Source organism: Miniopterus schreibersii (assembly GCF_964146895.1).
Source record: "Miniopterus schreibersii genome assembly, chromosome: 18".
In the NCBI taxonomy this organism is placed as follows: Eukaryota; Metazoa; Chordata; class Mammalia; order Chiroptera; family Miniopteridae; genus Miniopterus; species Miniopterus schreibersii.
Genome location: NC_138121.1, coordinates 8,432,809 through 8,457,600, shown reverse-complemented (window position 1 = coordinate 8,457,600; position 24,792 = coordinate 8,432,809). Strand labels below are relative to the sequence as shown.

Genomic DNA, 24,792 nt, shown 5'->3' with positions numbered 1-24,792 from the left:
ACATCATTTCTGATAGTAATAAATACAGTGCATAAGACAAAACAGAGTAAAGTGATTGCATAGTGGAGATAGTAAGGAGACGGGAAACCCTCCTGGATGATGACCTCTGAGGGAAGTGCTGAGTGATGAGCGAGCAAGAGCCAGTCCTGTAAGGAGCTAGAAGAAAGTCTTAGGCCAGTTTCCTAAGGAAGGGGCTGCACTCTAAAATTGTCCGTTACAGCAACACATGCATGCTTTCTGGCACCTCTTGGGGTTGGCTGAGGCAGGAACATTGGCTACCGGATGGGGCCGGGGCTGGTTTTTTGGATGGACACGCAGGACCTTTGGAATGCTTACTACTCCACTCCTCAGTATTTATACCTCTCCTCCAACTGGGAAGTCAGAGATTTTTCATGTAGGCCAAGAAATCTCCGAATAAGGCAACGTGAGGCCGGCACAAAAGAAGCATTCCATATTCCCTGTAATTGCTTTCAAATTAGCTTATGTCGTCATGGGACAGGCACACACAGCATGCCCACTCTGCCCCTGGCTAGATATATGGAGTTTGGTCCTGGATGGGCAGCCCGTTGTGTCCCTACACCACAGTACCCATGCTGACTGGGCTGGCTGAGTCTCCTATTGCTGCACCCACCTCAGTTGTGGCCATGTCATTGTGACTAGTTCATTTTCTATCTCTCAACCTGGTTTCTGGTTTCTTCAAATTAAGTAAACTCAGTGGGTCTTCAAACAAGTGCTCACATGTACCATCTCAAGACTGTTCCTGGACATATCCATGCAGATATTGCCAGGGCAATTGCCTTTTTGCCTGGGCCCCTGGTAACCCAGATTCCAGAAGGTTTAGCCTTCAGGCCCTGAAAGTGCTTTTACAACTGGCGATGAAGCCCAAGGCCAGGGGAGCAGTCTCCGCTTTCAGGAACTGAAAAGGTGCTCCACTGGGGCCAGGCCTTGCCTGAGGCCTGGCATAGCAGGGCAGATGGGCGATAAGAGGGGTGGATGCCTACCCTAGGAATAAATAGCTCTCCCTCCCCTGTGTCCAAGCCCCAGACACCGTTTCTGAGGACCCATGGAAGCAGGAACTATGGGCAGCGTCAGAGGCCACAGCAGGCAAGGTGGGAGTTCAGGAGGTGGGACGGCGCCCTCCCCCTCAAAGCAGCCGGTGTCCCAGCGGAGCTGCAGACCCTACACGGTATTGCAGAGATGAGGTTTGAAAACTAGCACCCTAGGAGCCCTGTCTTGCCTTCGTGTACCCTGGGGAGTGTGCTGTGTCCAGTTCTAGTCAGCCTGGGCCTGGGGGAAAGACATGCAGCTGGTCCTGGGACAGCAAGTGACCTACAACCTCCTGCTAAAGAGGTTCATGGTGTACACAGCGGAAGGCAGGGTATGCAGCATGAGGCAGCTAACAGGTTTTTCCTAAAATCTTGTCATGTGTGGAGTCAGTGGAATCCACATGTGAGCCTCTGCCGGGTGCACAGGAATAGTGCAGCCTTTGACACTGGTCCAGGAGCTCTACTCTGCTAATAATCAAAGTCAGCACTCAGCCTAGGGACTGGGGGGGTGTCCTGTTTCTAGGCATTGCAAGAGACTCCATTCTGGGCTTAGTGGAATTTCAGCTTCCACCAAACATTTCCCTCCACACCACCCCCTTCAGTCCTAAGAACACGTTGTATAGCAGGAATTCATGGGGAAGAAAAGGGAAGAAAAGCTTGTTAGCTGGGTCCGCTGCATTCCACCAGGATCCTTCTTGCACTTTTCATCCCTCTGTCTACTGGAACACCACTGGGTTGCCAGTGTCTTTCAAATGTTTGTTTCTTACTCAGTGACCACCCCAGCATAGAGAGAGTTTACCTCTTTGGGTTGGGAGAGGGAGTCATCGATGAATGGCTCATTAAAGCCCACTGCCACATTCCTGGCTGCTTAGGTCACCTCCCGAACAATATCCATCATTCATTTACCCAGCCACCCCACATCCTGGCAGCTGGGAGGGGTCCCTGTGACACAGGAAGGACTTTATGACCAGCCATGCCAGGCCTCCTCCCTCCCCCTACATACAGAGTGACAAGGCAGAAACAGCTCTGGGGCCCTTCTGAAGCTTGCTTTCCTGGGTGCACCACAGGGCCTCAGCACAGGGAGTGGTGACAGTGGATCCCAGTGGAACCAACAAGCTCTTCTTTCTTCTTCTACCCCTCCCTCTTCCCCACTCATACCCGGCGCTATTTTAGCAACCAGAGAAGAATCTCTAACAGGCTGCCAGTATGCAGAGGCAAGTTTGGGAGGCTCTTTGTGGTTTTGTTCACATGTGTTCTCAAAGACAGACGAGTCCACATCCTTCCTTCCTCCCTAGATAGGTCAAGGGCTGGGTGCAAGCTCCCTTCACAGGATGACAGGAACAGACTTGGAGCAGCAGGGCCACCATTGGCATTGTGCCTGTCTCACACACTGGGCCCCTGCCACCCTCTAAGAAGCAGGCCAGCTTTTGGAGGCACAGTCCTGCCTGCCTGCCTGCCTGCCTGCCTGCCTGCCTGCCTGGCTTTGTGAGCTCGCCTCCAGCTTAGGGAACTGAGGTGGGGCTGGAGCCCTTGCTGACTTGTCTCTGCTGGCTCTGCTTTGCCCATCTGGTACCTGATATTCTACTCAAAACATTGTAGAATGAGTGACTGCCCCGTGTTTGTGCTGATTAGCCGTGTGGCCCTAGACAAGTCACTTAACCTCTCCATCTCAGTTTCCTCATCTTAAAATGGAGATATCTCACATGATCATGTTGAAGGTTTTAAAGAGTTACTGTATAAATAGGAAGAACTAGCAATTAGCAGTTATTGCATAGTTACCTTTAGCATGCCCTCTTCCCCATCAGAATGTAAACTCTGTGTCTGTTTTGCTTCCTCCCATGGCAAGTACCTAATAGGGGTTCCAAGTCAGGATTTGTCAGCCAGGTGAATGCATTGAGTGCCTCTTAGAGATGAGGCGCTGGGGACACGGCCACGTCTCAGTCAGTGCTGCGCCTGGGAAATGACCCTTGACAATAAAACACAGATGAGCTCGATGCTTTTGCCTCTCCCTCCTCCCAACAGAGGCCAGTACCTTTGGGCCCTCCCAAATGAAATCGACACCTTGAGCTGGCATTTTCAATATGGCTCCTTTGCCTTCCTCCTCCTGCCAAATTTCTCTCGGAGCTCTCTACCCTCTTTCCTGGTCATCCCACACTGACCTTTGTCCCTTTCAGCTCAATCCCTATGCAGCGGCAGCCAGCGTGACCTTTTGAAGGCCCCATGAAGTTGGCCTGCCCTCCTCCCGGCACATCTCACTCCTTCTTCTCTAACCTGCTGTTTGCACATGTTGTTACCATTATCTGGAAAGTCTCCCTTATTTTTGTATTAACTCAGTCTTAGTCTGATCAGAGTTGGAGAATCACCTCCTTAGGGAAACTTCCCCATGTCTACCCCTTCCACTAGGTCAGGAGTTGTACCCTAGCACACGGAACCCTCTCTTCAGCTCCCTTTCTGGGAGAAGGAGGGAGGAGGACAGGTGCAGCATAATACCTGAGAGCATGGCCTCTGGAGCTTAGTACCTGGCATTACATTCAGCTCTGGAACTTTCCAGGTATGTGACTACCTGTGGGCAAGTCACATCACCTCTCAGACCCTCGGTTTCCTCATTTTTAAAATGGGACAATAATAACACTGACCTCAGAAGATAGCTCTGAGGATGAGAGAAATTAATACATGATAAAGTGTCTAGAACAGTGCCTGGCACATGGTTAGCTGTATAGAAGGGTCTGCTATGGTTATTATTGTCATCACTTTTCCTTCTGTAGCTGAGTATTTGCTTGATAAATAAGATCCTCTCCCTCATCAGACTGGGAGCTCCATAAAGTACAGTCTGTCCGCTTTGGCTCACTATGTACTCCGTCCAGGGCCTGGCCCTGGGTTGACACTCAGCAAATACTTGTCAAGGGAATGGATATGTACCAACCCCATGGTCGCCTGAGGCATTGGGAACAGGTGGAACCTGTCATCAGTCAGACTGAGAATTTTGCATAGCTGAGGGGGGTTGTGCAGTTTGCCACATGAGGCCTCCATCTATAGAAACCACCCCTTGGCACTATCCACCCCACACATCTTAGTCTAAGCCGGGTAGGGAAAGGAGTGTATAAGCAGAATGTTATTTTTGTAACCAACTAGAAAAAGCTGTGAATTTTTAATGTCCTATTTGAATTCCGGCTCCTATTCACCAGTCATGCTGCGTGGAAAAGTGGCCTCTGCATTTCCCTGAGGATGGCCTCACAAGGTCATGCTTTCCTTGCCCAGAACTCAGGGATCCAAGAGCCTCCAGTGTCAGTAGACGCCCCTCAGCTTTCAGGAGAGAAAACAGGGCCAATCAGCATGGATTGAGGGTGGGAGGCCTGCCGGTAAAGTTCCGTTTGTGTCTGTCAAGTTCAGGAGGGAGTTCCCTCCTCACCACCTAGGCCCGGTGAGGGGATCTTCTCCCCAAACACGTGCTCAGTGTTCTACTTGGGACTCTGCATGCTTCTAGCCAGGGAAACAGAGTACATGGCAGAGTTATCACTTATTTAAAAACAGATCTTTTTTAACATATGTATAGTGCTGAGTACTCAATTTGTGCCACGCACAGTCCTAAGTGGTTTACTTGCTTTACTTTGTCTAATCTTCATTTAAGTGAAGAGATTCTTTATTTCATCAACAAGGAAGCCAAGGCTCATTGCTTGCCCAAGGTTGCCTTAATGGCAGAGGCATGATTTGAACCCAGGTCTTTGTGAACCCCAAGCCAGAGCTCTTGTTCACTGCCCAGAGAAGATGAGCAAAGGACAGAGATGGGGCATGTGTTTGGAGGGTGGATAGCACAGTGACTTGTAAGGAAGGATGGTGTGAACTCAAAAAGGCTAGGTTTGTTCAGAGCCTCCACAGGTTGGAGTGGGGACTGTCTTGAGAGGATCTCCTGCAGTCTTGTTTCCATTCCAAACCATGGGGGTGGGGTAAGGGCCTTTGCAGAGAGGGAGGCGGCAGTGTGGATGTGTGTACACACACAGTTCATCTGACACTTTATTTATTATTATTATTTTTTTATTATTTTTTTTTAATCCTTACCCAAGGACATTCTCAGAGAAAGGAAGAGAGAGACAGAGACATCAATGTGAGAAAGAAGCATCGATTGGTTGCCTTCTGTATGTGCCCCAACCGAGTATCGAACCCGCAACCCAGATATGTGCCCTGACTGCGAATCAAACCAGCAACCTTTCCATGCACAGGACAGTGCTCCAACCAGCTGAGCCACACTGGCTGGGCTCATCTGGCACTTTATGCCCGCCCTGTGTCAGAGGCTTTAAAGCACCCTACCCCACATTTAATCCTTACAGCAGCTACAGGAGGTAGATTCTTTTAAGTTTATCCTATAGAGAAGGAAACTCAGGTATAATAAATAGGTCAAGTCACTTGAGTGGAAACAGAACAAGTAAGCTGAGAAGCTGGCATTCAAACCCAGACCTGTGCCCCTTCAGAGCGTGCAGGCATAACCCAGACAGGCTGTGGCTGTGGGGTGCCTTTAGACACATGCTCGCAGACTGGGTGCCTAGATCTTGGCCGCAGCAGCAGCAGAACACCAACGGAGCTTGCCCTCTGCGAACTACCCTCCTGCATCCTCAGCCATGAGATGTGATTGGCCACTTTGCTGCCAACAGCATCTTTCAGGCATGTGCAAGAGCAGAGGCTCAGCATCCCCTGCACTTCCTGCCCCGGCCCTGCCTGCTGCTGCCCTTGGCTTTACAGGGAAGCTTGAGTTCTGCACATACTCACTGCTCACCACTGAGACCAGCTGTGCTTTGGGCATTATAAAGATATGTAAGATGTGAGAGGTAAATCCTACCCTGTGAGAGTGTGCACATGTGCATGGAATCTAGGTAATATCCAGATGAATGGAGGAGGCTGTCAGAGAGGTGCTGAGGGCTGTGTGCCGATGAGGGCTGGCAGGACACAGAGAAGGCACTCTGTGGAGGAGGCGGGCAGGATTTTAGGAGAGGAGGAGATTCTGAGAGGCACAGGGATGTCTTGGGAACTGCTCATTATTGAGCACCTGCTGTATACTCTGCAGGCATTGTCAACTTGCATCCTCACCCTGGCCGTGACCCCGGTACCATCTTTATCAGCATGTTATAGATGAGGAAGCAGATGTTAGGATGGGTAACTTGCTCACATGAGTGGTGTAAACAGCATCCTAGCCCTGGTTTGTCTGAATTCAGAGTTGTATAGAGGGAGTGTGGGAAATGAGGTAGGGAAGGTGAATTCATATCTTCCTTAATGGTAACCTGCTTGGTGGCCAGAGCTTGAAGTAGCTTACTGTTGTGGGAGGCAGGAGACAATGCATAATTGAGAAACCATACAGGAGATCTGCACAGAGGGGGTACGTCCAGGTCCGAATCAGGTCAGAGCAAGCAAGCTGGTGCAGGTGCTGCAGAGGAGCCACCCTTTGGGCTGATTTGAGGGAAGGGCAGTTGCTGGCTAATGTGAGGCAGGAACAAGGCAGTAAGAGCTTCATGCAGGAAGGGGTGTCTCCTAGGCTGAAGAACCCTTCATGTTGTTGAGAGGCAAGTGAGGGAGCCCTGGGCCACTGACAGTCCCATCCTGTCCCCTACCCCCCCACTGGAGTTTGGAAGGAAACCTCTTGTGGTCCCCACTATAGTACAGTGTATTAATTAGGCAGCTTCTTTGTCTGAAAGGACCCTGTGTTGATTCTCTGAATGAGCAGGACTGGTGACACTAATCAAAACACATGGTGTTTGGCCAGAGGCTCCTTGGAAGCCCCTCACTCCCCACGTGGCCTTTGCCTATGCCTGGGCATGGAGTGTGCTCTTGCACCTTCCTGGCTGGCTGCCCACTCACGTGCACACTGACCCCTGCAGAATGAGCGGGGTAGGGGCTCCTACAAGAAACAGATGCGGGCTTTTTCCAGACCCTGCTGCAGGCAGCTGAATGGGCCGGTTTCCCCAGAAGTAGTCTGAGCATGTCCACCTTAACTGGTATGACGTGCTTCCCTGACGCTGACATCTGATAACATGCCCCAGCCAGCAAGGAGCTGAGTGCTAGTCACCACCAGGAGGCCAAGTGCCTTGTACTTGGGTGTTCTGTGTTCAGGTTTGGGATTTGGGCTTCTTATTCACTGCCCTCTCTACCTGAAAACTCCCTTTCACCTTCCAGTGTCCTCAGGCCCAGTGATCCTCAAACTTCCTCCTCGGAAACGGTTGCCTGATGGGGGCGGGGGAGCTGCCTCCCACTTGGTTTGCAGCTCTCTCTAAGATACATTGATCTTAAGATTTGGAAGGGTGGGGTGTGGAATGTTCCTCAGGGAATAGAGGATGTGTGGCCTATAGGGAAATAAACTTTGGAGACATGCACAGGGGAGGTGCTTGCTGTTGGGCCACCCAAAGCTCCCAAGGGAGACTGACTTGAGGAAACTTTGAATTTATAGGAGGCTTTACTTTTCTAACTGCTTTTCTGTCCCAGGTCATCTCTGTGCAAGAGATGGGGAAATGGCTGCCCAAGCTTCTACGTGAGGGGAGGGTGGGTAGAGGCAGTGCCAGCTGAGACTTGTGATCTCGTTCAGTCTGCTGGGTGAATGAGGGTTGGCTGTGTCTGTCCAAGAATGCATAAGCCCTATCCCCTGCCTCTTGTTTTCACACTTGGGCCTGGTGCTCAGTCAGGTAGGTTTGTGTGACTGAATGAGCAGACCACAGGCTGTGGCACCGCTCTCTGCTATGTGTGCTGAACTCAGGGTGTCTCAGAGAGGGCACTTGCTCCAGGGGTGGCAGACTTAGGTTCCAATCTGTGCTCTGCCATTTTCATCTAGGTGGTTGTGCAGTGGGTCTTTTAACTACCCTGAGCCTCAGTTTCCTCAGATTGACCTTCCTGGGTCATTGTAAAGATTAGAAACAGTATATATACATATATATAAAGGGTGAAGCCCAGGGCTGGACCCCATGGTGGCCATGTTGTCCTGGGGTCAGAGCTAAGGCCCAGAGAAGCCCCAACAGCCACTCTGACCCTCCCAGTCACTCTCTGTTCTGCTTCCCTAGACCTTCACAGCCTGGTGCAACTCCCACCTACGGAAGGCCGGTACACAGATCGAGAACATCGATGAGGACTTTCGAGATGGGCTCAAGCTCATGCTTCTCCTGGAGGTCATCTCAGGTGAGGCTCCTCTCCCACAAAGTGCCACCCACACCTGGAAGGGGTGCCCTGTCACAGCAGGCCCCCGGGACATGGCCCACCCCATCTGTCCCGTTGCTGTTGGGAGGAGTGAAGCCTATTCAGCAGCAGCAGCAGCAGCAATGTGTCTGAGCATGGGTCTGTTGGGGTGGGGACCCTACAGCTTTTCTTTGTTCTCTTCTTTCTTAGGAGAGCGGTTACCTAAGCCAGAGCGGGGCAAGATGAGAGTGCACAAAATCAACAATGTGAACAAAGCGCTGGACTTCATCGCCAGCAAAGGAGTCAAGTTGGTCTCCATCGGGGCAGAAGGTGAGCCTGGGTGGGGCAGCTCAGTTTCTGACCTGCAGGCTCTGAGGCCGAACCTCTGCCTTCTAAACAGAAGTTGTGTTGGTGGCAGAGCACTAGGGGTGCTTAACGCCCTGATACACCCTCAGCAGTGACCACAGTGATTGTCTCAGTGTGACATTGGGCCTACAAGTTCCCCTCCCCTCCATCCGCAGAATAATCCAGTCCAAGACTGGGGAATCCAGTGCCCCTGATCACGTGGGGCAGGCATCTTCTGCAGGGGGAGGAATGGCTTTGACTTGGACTCTGGACACCTGCATTTGCCCTCCTTGTCCTGAGCCTGAGAGACACCAACGGACACGTGACATAGCGTCTCTCTCTGCCAGAAGCACATTTGCCTTTAGGTCCTGCCTGGTATCTGTAGGCAGGAGAGGATGCAGAGGGAAGAAGGGCACTCGAGGCCCAGTGTCAGGGCTCTGGGCAGGGAGGGCAAGTCCAAAGGTCAGTGACCAGACTTTGCTGGCTACACAGCCTGGGAGAGTTTGGCCTCTGACTAGATACCCAGGATCCTTCTGTGCCCCTCCGAGCCCTCCTGCTAGAGCAACAGTGTGCTATCTGTCCAACAGAGGGTTCTTGTCTTGTGGTCACAGGCACTTTTAGAGACTAGGTGAGGCCTGATGGAGTTCAGCCGCTCCCCATCAGCCTGGACTCACAGTTCTGCTCATTAGTCAGAGCAGTTTTCCTATGCCGACATCCATGTTGTCCCAGCTTTTAGAAAAACAAAGAAAACTAATTGCCATTAATGACAGTACTCTGAGAGTTTGGCTAAGACTCTAGGCCAGAATGCCTGTAGAGAGTTCCAAGACTTACCCCCGCCCCTGCTGCCCCAGGACCTCTCCAGAGAGGGATGCCAAGCCTTGAATGCCACAGTCGAGGTAGTTGGTGTTTGTTTAAAAAAATCACAGCTCCAAAATTCAATCAGGCATGGATCTTTCCTCCTGGCTGCACTCCAGCTTTCTGCTTCTCACAGCTGCATTTATTTTGCTCAAATGCTAGTCTGTAAATACAGAAGGGGTTAGAGGGGAGACCAACCCGTAGCAGTCATCAGTTTTCATTTGGAGAAAAACTCAGGCTAAAAATGTTCTCTGTTCTTGCCCAAATTGGTTCTCTCCCAATCCTGTGACCATCGGGCCTTGGGACAAAGCTGGAGGGCAGCCTACTAGAGACATTCCGAGGGCTTGGAATACCTGAACACCCCAGCCCCCACCCTGCTCCATCTCCGTATCCCTCTACAGGATCTACGCAGTTGTAGGAACATTGCTTCCTTATGGGGGTTATGAGAAGGGGCCGAGTTGGAGGCACAGCTGCAGGTCCGAGAAGCAGCTGGTGGATGTGTAATGAGAGAAGCTGTCTTCTTCCCCTCCCAGGAACTCTCTAAGCCCTCCATGACCAACTTCTCCATGTAACCAGCTGAGGGTGGGAGCTGTGACCTCCTCTCCAGATTGCCCGTCCCCACCTCTGGGTGTCTGGCACTTAGGAGGAGCAAAGCATAGTTTTCCTGAATGAATTGCTGCCTTCATCCCACATTGGGAATCCTCTACCTGGTTTCCGGGTCGAGTTCTTGGCCCTGGAGAAGGGCTGCACACATTCTTCTTCCTCTGCCTCCACTGCAGCAGGCTGCGCATATTTTCTTATCCTAAAACTAAAGCCAAGAGCTGCCCTCAGCCATCAGCCCATGGCTTCAGTTGGGGAGTTCCTACACCATTACTAATAGAGCCCCCCGCCCTTTTCTCTTGAGTGTGTCCTTGGGGAAGGTTGGGCCCATCCTCTGGGTGACACTACACCCCCTTTTCAAATCAATCCCTCCCTAGAGTTTTCTGTTCTTAAGGATCCGTGAGCAGGGTCTCTTGACATGTCCTTCCATCCTCCCTACCCTTTCTCCCTGCATCTTGTGTGCTGAGGTGTGTGGGGGCAGAGGACATTTAGAGGACTGCTACAGGCACATCTGCTGGACGGACTCCTGGATGAGGCACTTGTCAACAGAGGGCTGGGAGCAAGCCTCTGGGAGGAGCAGTCTTTTAAGCTGGGTCAAGAGAATGAGCTGGTGGGGTGGGAAGAGGCTTGCATGGCCAAGGACATGTGTTTAGATGCTTTTGGGACAGTGCTTCCCAGAGTGTTCAGGTGACTTCTCCAGTGAGGGAGGTGGAAGATAGGCCTGGGCAGCTTGTCAAACGATCAGAGCTAACTTTAGACATGGTAGGAAGGCTGCCTGGAAGGGAGGGGGCAACCTTCTCACCCTTTGTCCCCTCCCTGCATGCAGAGATTGTGGATGGCAATGCGAAGATGACGCTGGGGATGATCTGGACCATCATCCTCAGGTTCGCTATCCAGGACATCTCGGTGGAAGGTAAGAGCCAAGAGTCCCGCTGACAGTCAAGAACCACTTTTTCTCCCCACCCCGGTTCTACCTGAGTTAAGGAGAGTTAGATTAGGATTTCAGGCATTTTGTCTTCATGCTTCAAGCTCGTCTGTTTCCCAGTGTCCCTCACAGGGCCTGGCCCTGCACAGGAATGGTTAGTGGAGATGCTGGCCCAGGCTGCAGAAGAAAGGGTCCCCCTCGAAGCCACCCAGTTCTGGTATCCACCCAGAGCACTTTGCTCTCACAGCCTCTGTCTCGGTGGACCCTTACTTCACCCTTGTGAAGGCGGCATGATCAGCCCCATTTTACAGTCAAGGAATCTGAGTCACAGAGACATTAGTGAGAGTCAGGTTCTCCCGAGCATCAGTGCCTGCCTGTTCCCACCCTCTGGCCTTTTCCTCTATGGACCTGGGATCAGTCCAGGCCACCACCGACACTTTACTTTGTTCAAGGAGACGCCGGGGCTAGCATCAAAGGCTTCTTTGATGATGTGTCCTGGCAGTAAAAGGTACAGGCCTTGTGGTCTGAAACATGGCACAGGTTCAGACCTTGACGTTATTCTGTCACTGCTACTTCCTGAGGTGACCCTGGGTAAGTTACTTCTTGGGGCCATGTGCGCAGATCGGCGGTTAGGATCGGCAGAGGCCTGCCCATGTCTGGAATGGGAGGAGCTGTTACTACTGTCACTGCTACTGCTGTTCTGTCTGGTGGCCTGTCCCCCTGGTTCTGCTTGACCCAGAAGAATGGTTTCCTCTGAGCCAGTGCTCAGTGTCATTGTGTGTTTTGCAGAAACCTCTGCCAAGGAAGGGCTCCTTCTCTGGTGCCAGAGGAAGACCGCTCCCTATAAGAATGTCAACGTGCAGAACTTCCACATCAGGTGAGCACAAGCCAAAGCCCAACGCATTCCTTGCCTCTTCCTGGGACCAGAGGCACTATCCTCCCACCTCCCTTCATTTCTTGGGCTTTCGTCATGTCTGAGTTGCCAGCCCTCAGGGAGTCCCTCCCTGACACTAGTTCCTGTGAGCTCGTTGTAAGGTCCCTGCATCCTCTCTGAGGAGAGGGAAGAGGTGGCGGCGGCAGTGGCAGTTGCCTCACTGTCCTGGACTGACGGCTTTAAAGGCCCGTTCTGTGGCCGGCCTTACAGCCTCTTCTTCCTCCCCAAGCACAGTGATTCTCAGAAGCAACAACAAAGCTCTTTTTATTTTTTTCATTTTGACCACTCAAGAGGGACCCGTCCTTAGAGCTGCTAGTGGATTGAGTGTGGGGAAAATGTACTTTGTCCACTCCAATGAACAAAACTCTGCCCTGTGGTGAGCTTGCTGTCCCTTGGGTGAGAGGGAGAGGAGACAAGTCCTCCGTTGACAGAACACAGGCAACCATGGTCAGCACCACTAGAGATCCAGGCTGGTAGGAGGCAGTGTGGCCTGGGGGTGGTCCTGAGGTCAGGTCCACTTGGCTCTGTGATTTCACCCCTCTGAGCCTCTGGTGTCCTCTTAGGGTGGTTGGACCAAGGAGGGAGCACACATAGGAATAAAGTTCTTCTGTGTCCCCAGGCTCTCCAGGGCCCCAGCACTGGATGTTGGGGACCTTTCCATTGTGCTCTGCCAATAATAGCGCATGGTCCCTCCCTTGAGCTCCTCTGTGTCTCTCTCTTTTCCTGCCATCAACTGGCTGGTCCTCTTCGTACTTGTTCATTTATTTATTCAACTGGTAAATATCTATGCAGTGCCTAGTATGTGCCTAGAGTGGGGACACAGTAGCACCAAAATGAGTCCCCACCCTCGGAAAGTTACATTGCAGCAGAGGGGACCAATAGCTGAAAAGGTGCAAATAAACCAACAACATAATTTCAGGTAGTGAGAAGTGCTATATATACTAAGACCACAAAATAGAGTGAGGTGATAGAAAGTAATAGGGAGAGTACCTTGGTCAGGAGTGGCCTTCCTGATGAGGTGTCATTAAGCTTGACCCCAGAAGGAACCAGCCCTTAGAGGATATCAGGGAGAAAAATGTGACCAGTCTAGCTTGTGACCAGTTATTTTGCCTCACAGAGACCCTCATGCCAGCCACATCCTGGCATTTAGCCAGTCTGTGGGTCATGTCAGCCAGGATGCGGAGGTCATGCGACACAGGCACCGGCCTTCCGCCGTGGGCCATCTGCCCTCAGTGGGCCTGTCCAGTTCACTGGAGCCTTGCATGTACACTTGTCATGTGTCAGGCCCTGGAGTAAATGTTTCCATATTTACTTATTTAATCCTCATGACAACCCTCATGAAGTAGACACTGTTATTACCCCCATTTTATAGACGTGAAAACTGAGGTAGCAATTGGGCTTGCTCACGGTCACACTGACAGTAAGTGGAAGAGCTGGGATTTGACCCCAGACCTCTCAGCTCCAGCAGTCAAGGTCGCAGCCACCCTGCCATACCGTCTCCCTGCAGTGCCTGGCATACACACTAAACCACCTCAATAAATAGGAATCGATCATTGCTGTGGGTGCCCAGAGCCTTTCCGCAGCACTCCCATTACAATGTGTGGGCCTCCTCCTCCACCTCCTGACGTTGGCCTTTCCACCCCCAGCTGGAAGGACGGTCTTGCCTTCAATGCCCTGATCCACCGGCACAGGCCTGAGCTCATCGAGTATGACAAGCTGAGAAAGGTATGCATCTTGTGTTCCCCTCAACAGCCCATAGGTACCCTGAGTCTGACCCTAACTCTGGGTCATGTTCCCCATTACTGGTGTCCAAAACTGGATTTTGTGATCAGATGGGCAGGCTAGAAGAGCCTTGTGCCAACTGTCACCAGACCTCTGGCTTAGTTCTTACTCCCTTGCTCCCGTCAGAGACTGTCCCTTTCTCATTCCATGGGCGTTGCAACCACCAGGTGTTATTTTAGGGCCTAACCAGCCATGACTTCTAGCTCCCCTTCCTTAACTTCTGGATTCTGGAAGCATTCCCTCTCTGTCCATGGAAAAGAGGGGTAAGGAATTCTGAACCATCACTGCTGGCAGACATTTCCCAGGCAGGGTCCTGTTCTAATTTGCCTGTGCAAAGCTTGTGACCCTGTTAGCCCCAAGCCCTGCCCTCTAGGAGCTCCCAGCCTTATGGGGAAGGCAAGACAATGTATCCTGAGTAAGCCAGCCGCCTGAGGCCATGCACCGGTGCTCAGGCTGAATGGGGTAGGGAGGGAATAGGTCCTAACAGTATGTAGGGGAAGGATGGCACACCTGGACTGGCATGATCGGGAAGGGCCTGTGGAGGGGGTGGCAGCCCAGAGCCAGAGAGAGGGCATTCCAGGTAAGAGAAGCACGGGCCTCAGCCCGTTCAAGCTACAGTGAGTAATGGAATTGGGCTGTAGCTGGAAAATGGTAAAGGCACATGAGGGAGGTTCCAAGTGGAGTGGGCTTTAATCCCATAAGCAGTGGGAGACAGAGTGAAGGGATGGTTCAGGGAGGTTGGAATGTAGAGACTCTTGGTTTGCTCTCCCCCAGCCCCCAATCCAGTGCTGTCTCAGGTCTGGCCAACTTTCAGGGGTTCAGGACAGGGGGCTTAATCTGGGGTCTGTGGATAATTGGAAATTATAAGAAAAGAGCACTTTTTCTGGAGAAAAGTTCTCTAGTTTGTCCACCAAGATTTCCAGAGACGTTCCTTTGCGTCAGAATTGACTTTATCCAGGTGGTCTCCTCTCCCTGCAGCAACACAGGTGGCTGAGAACTGCCTAAAATGGACCCTTTCCAGTCCTACCCCTTCCCCAGATCTCTTCCAGGCCACTCTGGGTCCCTTTTGCCTCTGCATCCTGCCCCTACCTGAGTTCTTCCTCCTTCCCTCACTTCCATCCCCCAGGATGACCCGGTCACAAACCTGAACAATGCCTTTGAGGTGGCAGAGAAATACCTGGACATCCCCAAAATGCTAGATGCTGAGGGTAAGTACATCCCTTTTGTTCAGTCAACACCTCTTTCATATACATCTTACGGTAACTTCAAAAAACTGGCAGAGCCAGTGAGAATGGCTGAGTGAATCTGGGTGAACCTGGGAAATGTGTCGCCAGGGAACCAGAGCAGGAGCAGCCTACGCAGGCCAGACATGCTCAGGGATGGAGCAGGGTGAGGAGTGGGGGAAGGGGAACTTGAAGAGGATCGACTCTGGGAGCTACCAGAGCCCTGCCTGACCCAGTCCCACACCTGGGGGAAGGCAGAGAGCGAGGTGGCCAGGGAGGGGTGGCTCCTCTGAATAAGCAAGGCCTCTGCCTACCGTGCCTGCTGCAGGTTTGGAGTTCAGAGCCCATCAAATTGTAGTATTTTTTTTTCTTTTCTGGCTTTGCTCCATTTCCCAGCCATGCACCACCCCCAGCCACTGGAGGCCCTTGGGATTGACTGTCCAGAAGCCCCTTGAGGCCATTCTCAGAGAGAGGAAGTGGCCTCATTTTAATCCAGTTCCCACAGCTGTGGCCTTTCTAGAGACCACAGGGATGGAGGGGCTGAGGGTGTGGCTGAGCCTACCAGAGTCACCAGGGGTTACTGAATCAGCTCTAAGGGTCCTTCTCCCGGGATGGCTGTGGCCTTGGGGAGCCTTTGGATCCTGGTGAGTGACCATTCCTTCCCCCCCCCACCCCTACTTGGGCAGTTTAACCTTGTCGTTCACTTGCAGACATCGTGAACACGGCCCGGCCCGACGAGAAGGCCATAATGACCTATGTGTCCAGCTTCTACCATGCCTTTTCAGGAGCGCAGAAGGTACCGGGCAGGGCCAGGCAGGCCCACCTCGCTGCCACTGCCCAATGCCACTGCTGCCTCTCGCCTCCCATGCTCACCTCATTTCTCTTGCAGACGGCAGTGGCCTCTCTCCGACTGGAAGCCACACCCCAGCTCCTTGGCATTGCCACTGCCCATTTAGTCTCTTCACACACTGTCTATTGAGTGCCCAACCTGTGCCAGGCTCTGTACTAGGCACTGAGAGTACAGTGGTGACTGAGTCAGGCAGGATCTCCTCTCATGGAGGTTCCATTCTAGTGGGTGAGGCAGACAACAGGCATATCCATAGATCAAGTCATTTCATGTGATGATAAGCACAGTAGAGAACATGGGACAGGATTGTGGGACACAGATACTTGAGGGCTGCGTTAGCTGGGGCCATCAGGGGAAGCCTCTGAGGGGTGACATGAACAGGCACTTGGAGTGATGAGCAGGAGCTGCCATGTGAAAATCTAGGAAAAGCATTCCAGGCAGAGGGTAGAATTAGTGCAAAAGCCATGAGGCAGAAATAAGCTTGGCTTATTCAAGGAATGGCTGGAGAGGAATAAGTAAGGAGAGGAGGATTGAAAATGAGGTCGGAGAAGGTGACAGAGCCAGGCAATGGACTATTATAGTCTGAGATCAATTATTTGGGTTTTATTCTAGGGCCCCAGGAGACTGTTAGGTGGTTTCTGCTGAGGTGGCAGAAATTCTCTTATGTTTTCAGAAAGATAAGTTAGGGTTTAACCCCTCCAGCCCTGATGGCTAGTATCACAAGCCCAGGCCTGGCTAGGAGAGGAATCCACCTATTTGGACACGCCCTTCCCCTCGCCAAAACCTTAGCTAGATGGGCCCGCAAAGCTAGAGCCAGGGTTTGGCTTCCAGTCCAGAGCAAGCGCTATTCTTCCCGCATGAGCCTAGGGCCTGGTCCCAGCCACCCTCCCTGCATCTTTCACTCTCTCCTGCCTCTCTCTCTCTTTCTCTCTCTGTGCAGATATTGTAGGCACTCTGAGGCCAGATGAGAAAGCCATCATGACTTACGTGTCCTGCTTCTACCACGCTTTCTCGGGGGCTCAAAAGGTGAGCTGGGGTGGGAGCACACCTGGCTGCTGTGGCTGGACGCTTGCCCTTGCCGTCCTCCTTATGTCCTCACCATCCATCTGTGGTTGGGGTTCCTGGCCAGGCCAAGGGCCACCATGGCCTGAGTACTGACCCGGTCAGGCAGGTTTATTGCTACCATGGGCTTCAGTGTCACCAGTGAACCAGAGCTGGTCTAGTGCTGACACACCACAGATATTCTCTCTGTGAATACAGGAGATTGGTTGTGATGTCTCAGTTACTCAGGGCAGTTGAGTCCCAAATTCACATTAAATTTAGCAGAGCGGCAATTTGGACCTGTGCTCCTGACCACTCAGTTGCCCCCACCCCTCTCTGTCCGTGATCCATGCTGGGCCACCTACTTTGTGCACTGGCTGTGCCCTTTCACTGGGAGTAGTGGCTTTTCTACTCCTCTCTGCAGCCCCTTCCCCTACCAAACGGCCCGGAAAGGCTCAGCCTGAGCAGGTTAAACTGTTCTCTGAGACTGTTCTCTGGGCTCCTGTCCCCAGCAGCTGCACTGATACAGGCAGAGTGTTCACAAGTGTGCCTGTTCCCAGTGGCAGCTCTCCCTAAGCCTGGCTGACCTCATGCTGCACCTCTCAGGGGCCCTCTACTTCCATGGGAGGATACCCAGTTGCCTCTGAGGAGAGAGTCCACATGGAGACCTGGGCACCTCTGTCCCTTTCGCATGCCTCCTGGTCTCTGGTTGTAGGCAGCAGTGTACTCCCAGTGACCTGAGTTTGTGTCACTGGTTGGCAATAGGGCAGTGAGGAGAAAAAGAAACTAGTTCTCATTTATTGAGCATTTACTGCATGCTAGGCACAGACTCTTAGTTCCTTATACATCCCTTACATGGCAGGGGGATTGCTGTTATCCTCAATTAAAAGAGGAGGAAATTTAAGTTCAGAGTGGGTAGGTAGCCATCCTTAAAGTCATAGGATGGGGACTGTGTCTGCTGCCTCTGTGGACCGCCTTCTTCAGAGCCCCACGTCCAGCATGTGCCACCCTGTGGAAGCCTGCCCTGTCCGACTCTGCCACCTCTTAGCAGTGTGACCTTGGATAGGTCGCTTCACCTAGCTCAGTTTCCTCATCTGTAAAATGGGGATTTTACTAGTACCTGTCCCACAGGATTGTTCTGAGGATGAAAGGAGCACATGCAGGCAGAGAGCTTAGGACTGTGACTGGTACATGGTCGGGTAGTCAGAGCAGCCTTGGCCTTGCCCTCCGTGGTTTTTCCCAGCCCTGGGCCAGAGAGTGTTCATAGCCTCCTTCCATTTACCCAGCATGTGGTTAGAGCTTGTGTTTGGAGTGTTCTGCTGGAGGGTATAGGCACGGAGAGTGGAGGGGGCCCCCACCTTACTGAGAAGGCAGGGTGGGATGGGGGTGGGCAGCGATGGAAGATTCCTTGCCACAAATCCCAGCTAACAGCACACATGCCATTGGACTCCCCACTGTGGGGTCCATGCCAGCCCCCACATTGCTCTTGTGAGAGTGCTTTCTCTTTTATAACAGCTACCCTCCTGTGCTTAGAGCTGAACTCTGTGTAGTGAGGGGACAGGAGGCCTGGAGGTATATGTGGGAATGGACACTGGCAGGAAGGCCCAGGTCAGAGCACTTCGGTGTTTTGAGGCAGCCGGGCCCCTATTGTAAGGGAGGAAATAAAGTCCTGGCCCTTGGGAGCTGCCGTTCACCAAGGCAATGCAGGATCCCGGCTTCTCTAGCCCAAGTTCGGCTTCCCCCAACCTGTGCCTATGTCTCAGGCCAGCCCTAGAATGCTTTTTATTATTGCTGCTGTCTTTTCCCCATCAACTCAAGCCCATCTCTCTCTTTTTTAAATTTTAATTGAATTTATTGGGGTGACATCAGTTAATAAGATTATATAGGCTTCAGGTGTACAATTCTATAGTACATCATCTGTAGATAGTATTGTGCTCACCATGCCCGTCTCTTGGAAGAGCGCTGTCTGGAGTTTGTTGTGTTTTGTAAATGCAAGCAGAACCCCAGCCTCCACAAGTTAATCCCATTCTCCCGAGAGTTTATTTCTAGTCACTGAGGCATTTGTTCCCTATTCACTCATTCATTCGTCAGTTCAGCTACCTAAAACACAGTGAGCCCCAGGCTGGGTGCCAGGAATCACGCAGTGAAACAAAACACCTGTGACCAACAGCTCCCACCTTTGTGGGTCTGCACAGCAGAGCAGGTGTCAGCTTGGGGTACCATTCTGTCTTCCAAGTGAGGGGTCAGGGTCTAACCTCCATGGCTGCCCTGAATGCTGCGACCTTGGCTCTGCTTCTTGCACTCCCTTTGGGCCGGGTGTTCACTGGCCAAGCCCTTGTGAACCTCACCTCTGAGGAGCACTGCCTGGAGCCATTGGCAAGTGTCCTGCAGCATGATGCAGGGTGCGTGTGTTTGTATGTGTGTATGTGTTTGCACACTAACCTTGGCTGGTCCCCAACTCACCTGCCTGCTTGTCCCAGAAGCAGAGTGTGGATGGGAGAGGCCGGCATCAGTGCCTGTAACTAGCCGGTCTGGAGCCATCCCCAAGCCTCTCTGTTTTCCTTCCCCACCACTCTGTAGACCCTCCTCACTATTTCTGTTCCTGTTCTGTTGCCGTTTCAACTCTTCCTCTTGGACCCTTTCTGTGCTTCCTGAAAGGTACCTGGTCTCTCCTTTCCCCGTGTGGAACCCCTCACTCTCCTCCACTCCTCACATTCCCCCTCAGCAGGCCAACCCAGGACAGTGTTGTATAGTTCTGGGCAGAGATTAGTCACTGTCTCCACCACTCCCTGCTCTCTGAATCCCCTGTTCCCTTCTGCCCTGTGGATGGTGACTTTGGCCGAAGGAGCCTAGCGTGCTCTGCCTGTTCACTGATCACTAGGCTTCTCTGGGGGACACCAGCATCCCCACCCACTGCCCTCTGCAGCCTGCCTTCCCACCCAAGGAGAGACTTCACTCAGGGCTTGGCCTAGTGGAGGACCCCACCCGGCCTCACCCAGCCCTCCTCTTTGTGGCCACTGAGAGTCTCTTAGTCCATTTCCTCCACCGTGGGAGGGCTTCCCAGTCCCTCTCAGCATCCCCAAGGTCTAGGCTAAGAAAGCCGAGGGGCCTGGCTATCTGGGCAGGGGCCTGAGCAGTAAGCAGTGCAGACACAGGCAAGGGCTGTCAGGAAACAGGCACTCAAGGTGCCATCTTGCTGAAGCTGCACTTCCTTCCTTCCCTCCTTGGGAAGTTCTGTGTAGACCATGGATGAGCCAGCTTTCAAGGGACATGCTTGTCAGGAGGGAGGGTCACCATCCCCCATGCAGCCCTGACTGTGTGTACTTCCTCCACCCCAGGCTGAGACAGCAGCCAACCGGATCTGCAAGGTGCTAGCTGTCAATCAGGAGAATGAACACCTGATGGAAGATTACGAGAGGCTGGCCAGCGATGTAAGTGCCGCTTTCCCCACCCCCAGTGATATCAGTAGAACTGAAAGATTGGGTCACCTTTGTTACCCTTGGCCAGAGGTCATGTGACATTTGCAGAGTGGAGAGCAGGTATCGCAGTGAGAGTTTCTAGAAAAGGTGGTGAGGTTACAGACTGGCATTCACCCAAGCCAGTATGTGATGTGGCTCTCGGGTTGGTTTCACATGGTTAAGGGTCTAACTGGTCTGTCACCATTCCAGCTGGCTCCTGGGGTCTGGAGCTTGGGTTCCAACGCAGATACTCAAGGACAGAGTTTTCTGAACACTGCATTGCTTTAGAATCATCTGGGAGCTTTTTAAGCATTGATATTCCTACACCCTCCCCATAGAGAGGGCAACTCAGTAGGATAGAGAGAGACCAAAAGCTGATGCAGTGCTGGCCAGAACCATGGTTGTCATGGCAGGTCCTGGGCAACAAGCACTACAGGCACAGGATCTGCCCTCTCATATCATCCCCTTTCCCAAGTGAGGAGACTGAGGCCCAGGGAGGGTCAGGCGCACGTCCACTATCACACGGCCAGCAGGACAGAGAGCTGGCATTCAGACCCAGGTGGCTCCATTTCAGAGCCCGCCCTGGAACATCAATTGGGAACGTGGGTGTTCAGTAAATTTCTCCTGGATTCTGTCCTTTGCTTTTAAAATTTCCATATAAAAAAGTTAAAACAGTTAAGTTCCCCAAGGGCAGTAATGACTGCTCTTCTAGACCAATGAGTGGTTCCCAGACACTGAGATACTATGGACCAGGAAAACTCTGAAAAGTATTTGACAGCCAACCTATGGTGGCCAACTTTTTATTTTGCCAAGTTAAGGGGATATTTTAAAAAGAAAAGGCTGCCATTTGTTACCACCATTATTTCTAACACCAGGAAAAGGTTAAAAGCTTTATATCTTAGAATCCCAGCCCTTCCCAAGAAAGGGCATTTGGCATCATGCGTGAAGACGTAAACACACAAGGATGCCCTTGTCCATCCTTTTCTCATTTTGCCAGAACTTCTCATTAGGAGCCACTTCTCTGAGCAAATCTAAGATGCATAATAACCGATTTTACTGTCCTGAGATTGTTCTAGAACATAGTTTGTTTGCTTATTTGTGCCCTGTCCTCCATCAAAGATATGAGTGGCTCATAAAATACATGTCACCTTTTTCAATTCTATATTCTAATTTTTTTACATCCCAGGCCTTGTGCATGGCTCTGGCTGCCCCCAAGAGAGCCAGGCATGCTGCAGATTCTGCCTTTGAGCCCTGACAGTCAATGAACAGGGAGGCAATGAGACCCTCAGATAGTTCTGAGCTCAGTGGCAGTGGCCAAGACACATAGGGGGGTGTGATGGGGGAGACCACCGAGCAGGGGCCCTGATTAGATCTGAGGAAGAGGAAGACCAAGGGCAAAGGCATGAACAGGAAGTAACCAGCGAACAGCACAGTGGTTATGAGGGGCCACATGTTCCCAGAATTCTCTGCCATGGGATCCCATCAGGTTTCATGGAGAAGTCAGGCTGGAGAGCAGGGGTGGCCCTGCCAGTGCTCAGAGGGCCCCATGCAAAGGCCACATGGCTTCTCATGGGCCCACAGCTTCTGGAGTGGATCCGGCGCACTATCCCCTGGCTGGAGGACCGTGTGCCCCAAAAGACCATCCAGGAGATGCAGCAGAAGTTGGAGGACTTCCGTGATTACCGGCGCGTCCACAAGCCCCCCAAGGTTCAGGAAAAGTGCCAGCTGGAAATCAACTTCAACACTCTGCAGACCAAGCTGCGCCTCAGCAACCGACCTGCCTTCATGCCCTCCGAGGGCAGGATGGTCTCGGTGAGTGCAGGGCTTGGGGGCAGAGGGAGCCAGGGCCCAGAAGTGCAGATTCACCAGACAGCCCCCAGTCTTATTGTTTGGCCAGTATAGTCTCTTAACTAGAGTGCACAGCCTTTTGGGTGCAGAGGTGGGATGGAGGTACATTGACACTTGACCACCACCACAACACCCCTCTCCCCATCACTCTCTAGATTTTTACACCCATCCTCAAACCACACACCACAGTGTGGAATTGTTTAAATTTGTAACCCCAGTCAGCCATGACTCTAGGACCACTACCAAGTGCTTGAGACCCCTTCTCAGTGTGAGACAATATTCCCTAAACAGTCACTTGCTGGTTTTCATTGCCCCATCCATAGCATTCATTCATTTTCTTTTGTTCATTTAATGCAAAAGAACTGATTGTTGGGCCCTGTCAGGGTACACAGATACAGCAAAGCAGAAGGTAGACATCACCCAGCCCATTGCAGCATCCCTCAGGGAAGCATCGCCCTTCTCGGTGCCCCAGCCCCTATGATAGTTCTGCCCTCTCCTGCCCTGCAGGATATCAACAACTGCTGGCAGCACCTGGAGCAGGCCGAGAAGGGCTACGAAGAGTGGCTGTTGAATGAGATACGCAGGCTGGAGCGGCTCGACCACCTTGCAGAGAAGTTCCGGCAGAAGGCCTCCATACATGAGGCCTGGACTGATGGTATGGTCCTCCCAGCTCCCTTGCTCCATTCCTGTCTTTCAGACATACACACACACACACTCCCTCCCTCCCTCCCTTTCCTGCTGCTTGGGGGCATGCATGTCAGAAATGCTGCTTTGGGTTTATCCAGCCCCAGACAGCAAGAAACAGTTTGGAATCTGGTCCTTTTGCCCATATGCTCTGGTCTCAGAGATTACTTACAGGTGGGCCCCGTCCTGGGTCATCGGAGGGCTGTCACCCAGGAATGCAGCTGAGCCCCATATGTAGGGAAGTGACCCTGTCCCTGTCCACTCTGCCATGTCTTCTGGGGCAGGGGTAGGGGACAGGTTCACCTATCCCTGGCAGCCTGTGTGCAGAGTCTGCCTTCCCTCTCCACACCGTTTGTGACCGAGGACCTCACACTGGATGTATCTGTATTCCCAAGCATGGTCCTTAAAGGCAAGGCCTAGAGCCACTTCCTGACCCACAAAGAGTGCTCACCTACTGCCTGCCACCCAGAGCCTCCTTCCAAGGGGCCTGGGCCACTGCAAGATGGCTTCTCCCAAAAAGGCAGCGAGGCCTCCTATTTCTCGGCAGCTCCACCACAGCTGCCTGTCCCCTTGGCCCAGGATGTAGAATTCCGTCATGCCCCTGGCCCTCAGTCAGGACCCACACCATGCTTGAGATTCCAGATACCAGGGACCTAAAAGCCTTCAGGAAACAGCCAGTTCCTGGGAAAGCCAAGAGCCATCCACAGGACTCCCACACTCCCACTTCCTTCCCAAGTGTCTCTGCTCTCCGGCTATTACCAAACTCGGGGGTGGGGGGTCACCCACTACCACCACTCTGCCGAGCTGATCTCACACTTTTTTTGCATAGTTCATGGTGGTTTTTCATCCCTACCATCCCCACAGTTCACCATGAGATCCTCACTGAACTTCAGGGGAGCTCTTCCAGTCCCTCTCCCAGCTGTTTGTCAGGCAGCCCCAACACTGACCAGATGCTCAGACCTACCCAGAGGCCCCTTCCCTGCCAGCATGCAAATGCACAACTGCATAATCTGCAGACCTGGCCACACGTCACTGTGTCCCTGGCTACAGCCCAACTAATGCCCTCCTCACATTAGCTCAGGCCAACTGTTCTCCAGCTGCTGCTGCCAGATCAGAGCAATAACCTAACCCTCCTCTACCAGGGAAAGAATGCAAAAGGAGATGCCAGAAGGTGAGGCAAGCAAGAGGCCTGGGCCTGGGATGCAGGCACCTCCCTCACGCCTCAAAGAAATAGCACCCATGGTTCTACCCCCCCGACCCTGGAGGAGGGGATGTGGGCATTTACTTCATTAATTCATTCATCCCACAAATAGCCTCTTGAGCCCCTTCCCCATGCTCAGTAGTTCCTCAGGTAGGTGAGGTCCCTGCCTGGGAAACTCACAGGCCAGCAGATTTTGGTATTTCTCACATCAGAGGGCTTCGTGCACACAAGTGGATTTTTACAGCACCCGCATCCCACATTTGGACTGAGCTGTTTTCTCCTGTCATTATCCATGTTTTGCATGTCATTCCACAAGCTCTGGGCATCATCCTTCTGGATTTCCCTTCTAGGGCCTCTTGGCCCATGTTATCAGCTCTTTAGTCCCTTACCTGGGGCTCCAGGAAACCCTGGGAAGATGGTCTCCTGATGCCCAGGGGTGTGGGTCTGATGACCTACCTACCAGCATTCTTTCCCTGGGAGTGACGCAGGGGCTGGCCTTCATGTGAAGGAGTTTAGGGAAAGTTGGCGTAATCTTGTGCCAGGGTGGATCGACTCGCTCAGTGGTCTCCACACACCCCCGCCCCACTCCTGCCTCCCCACAGGCAGGTGCACAGGCACTTTGGCATCTGGCCTTGTGTCATGAGTCAGCCCAGAGCCCCCAGGCAGGCCTGCCCACTCTCATTCCCAAGACCTGGAGTCCGAAGCCTCTGTACCACCCACGTATGCAAAACAAAAGGACAGACCAGCCTCCTGACCCTTCTCAACATCCCTCACAACCTATAGGGGTGAGCCTCCATGTAGATGCTTCACAGAAGGCTTTTGGGTTATCTGGGGAAAGAAACAAAAATGAACTCCAA

At 52.4% G+C, this 24,792-nt stretch overlaps 1 protein-coding gene across 7 annotated transcripts in view; it reads left to right on the top strand.

The window, feature by feature from the left end:
• The window catches only part of ACTN4 (actinin alpha 4), a 68,218-nt gene that overhangs the window by 33,538 nt on the left and 9,888 nt on the right, over positions 1 to 24,792 (top strand). For 4 of the 7 annotated variants that reach the window (XR_013997616.1, XM_081120077.1, XM_081120079.1 and 1 more), the window contains exons 2-11: positions 8,081 to 8,195; positions 8,403 to 8,522; positions 10,819 to 10,905; positions 11,707 to 11,794; positions 13,498 to 13,576; positions 14,760 to 14,841; positions 16,644 to 16,729; positions 20,083 to 20,175; positions 21,784 to 22,014; positions 22,558 to 22,705. Coding sequence is in view for 5 of the 7 variants with exons in the window: in XM_081120077.1 (XP_080976203.1) it covers positions 8,081 to 8,195; positions 8,403 to 8,522; positions 10,819 to 10,905; positions 11,707 to 11,794; positions 13,498 to 13,576; positions 14,760 to 14,841; positions 16,644 to 16,729; positions 20,083 to 20,175; positions 21,784 to 22,014; positions 22,558 to 22,705 (1,129 nt within the window). In the remaining 2 variants the exon portion in view is untranslated. Of the gene's footprint in view, positions 1 to 8,080; positions 8,196 to 8,402; positions 8,523 to 10,818; positions 10,906 to 11,706; positions 11,795 to 13,497; positions 13,577 to 14,759; positions 14,842 to 15,566; positions 15,653 to 16,643; positions 16,730 to 20,082; positions 20,176 to 21,783; positions 22,015 to 22,557; positions 22,706 to 24,792 lie in introns of all 7 variants that reach the window. The other 3 variants (XR_013997615.1, XM_081120076.1, XM_081120078.1) reach the window with 1 other exon arrangement.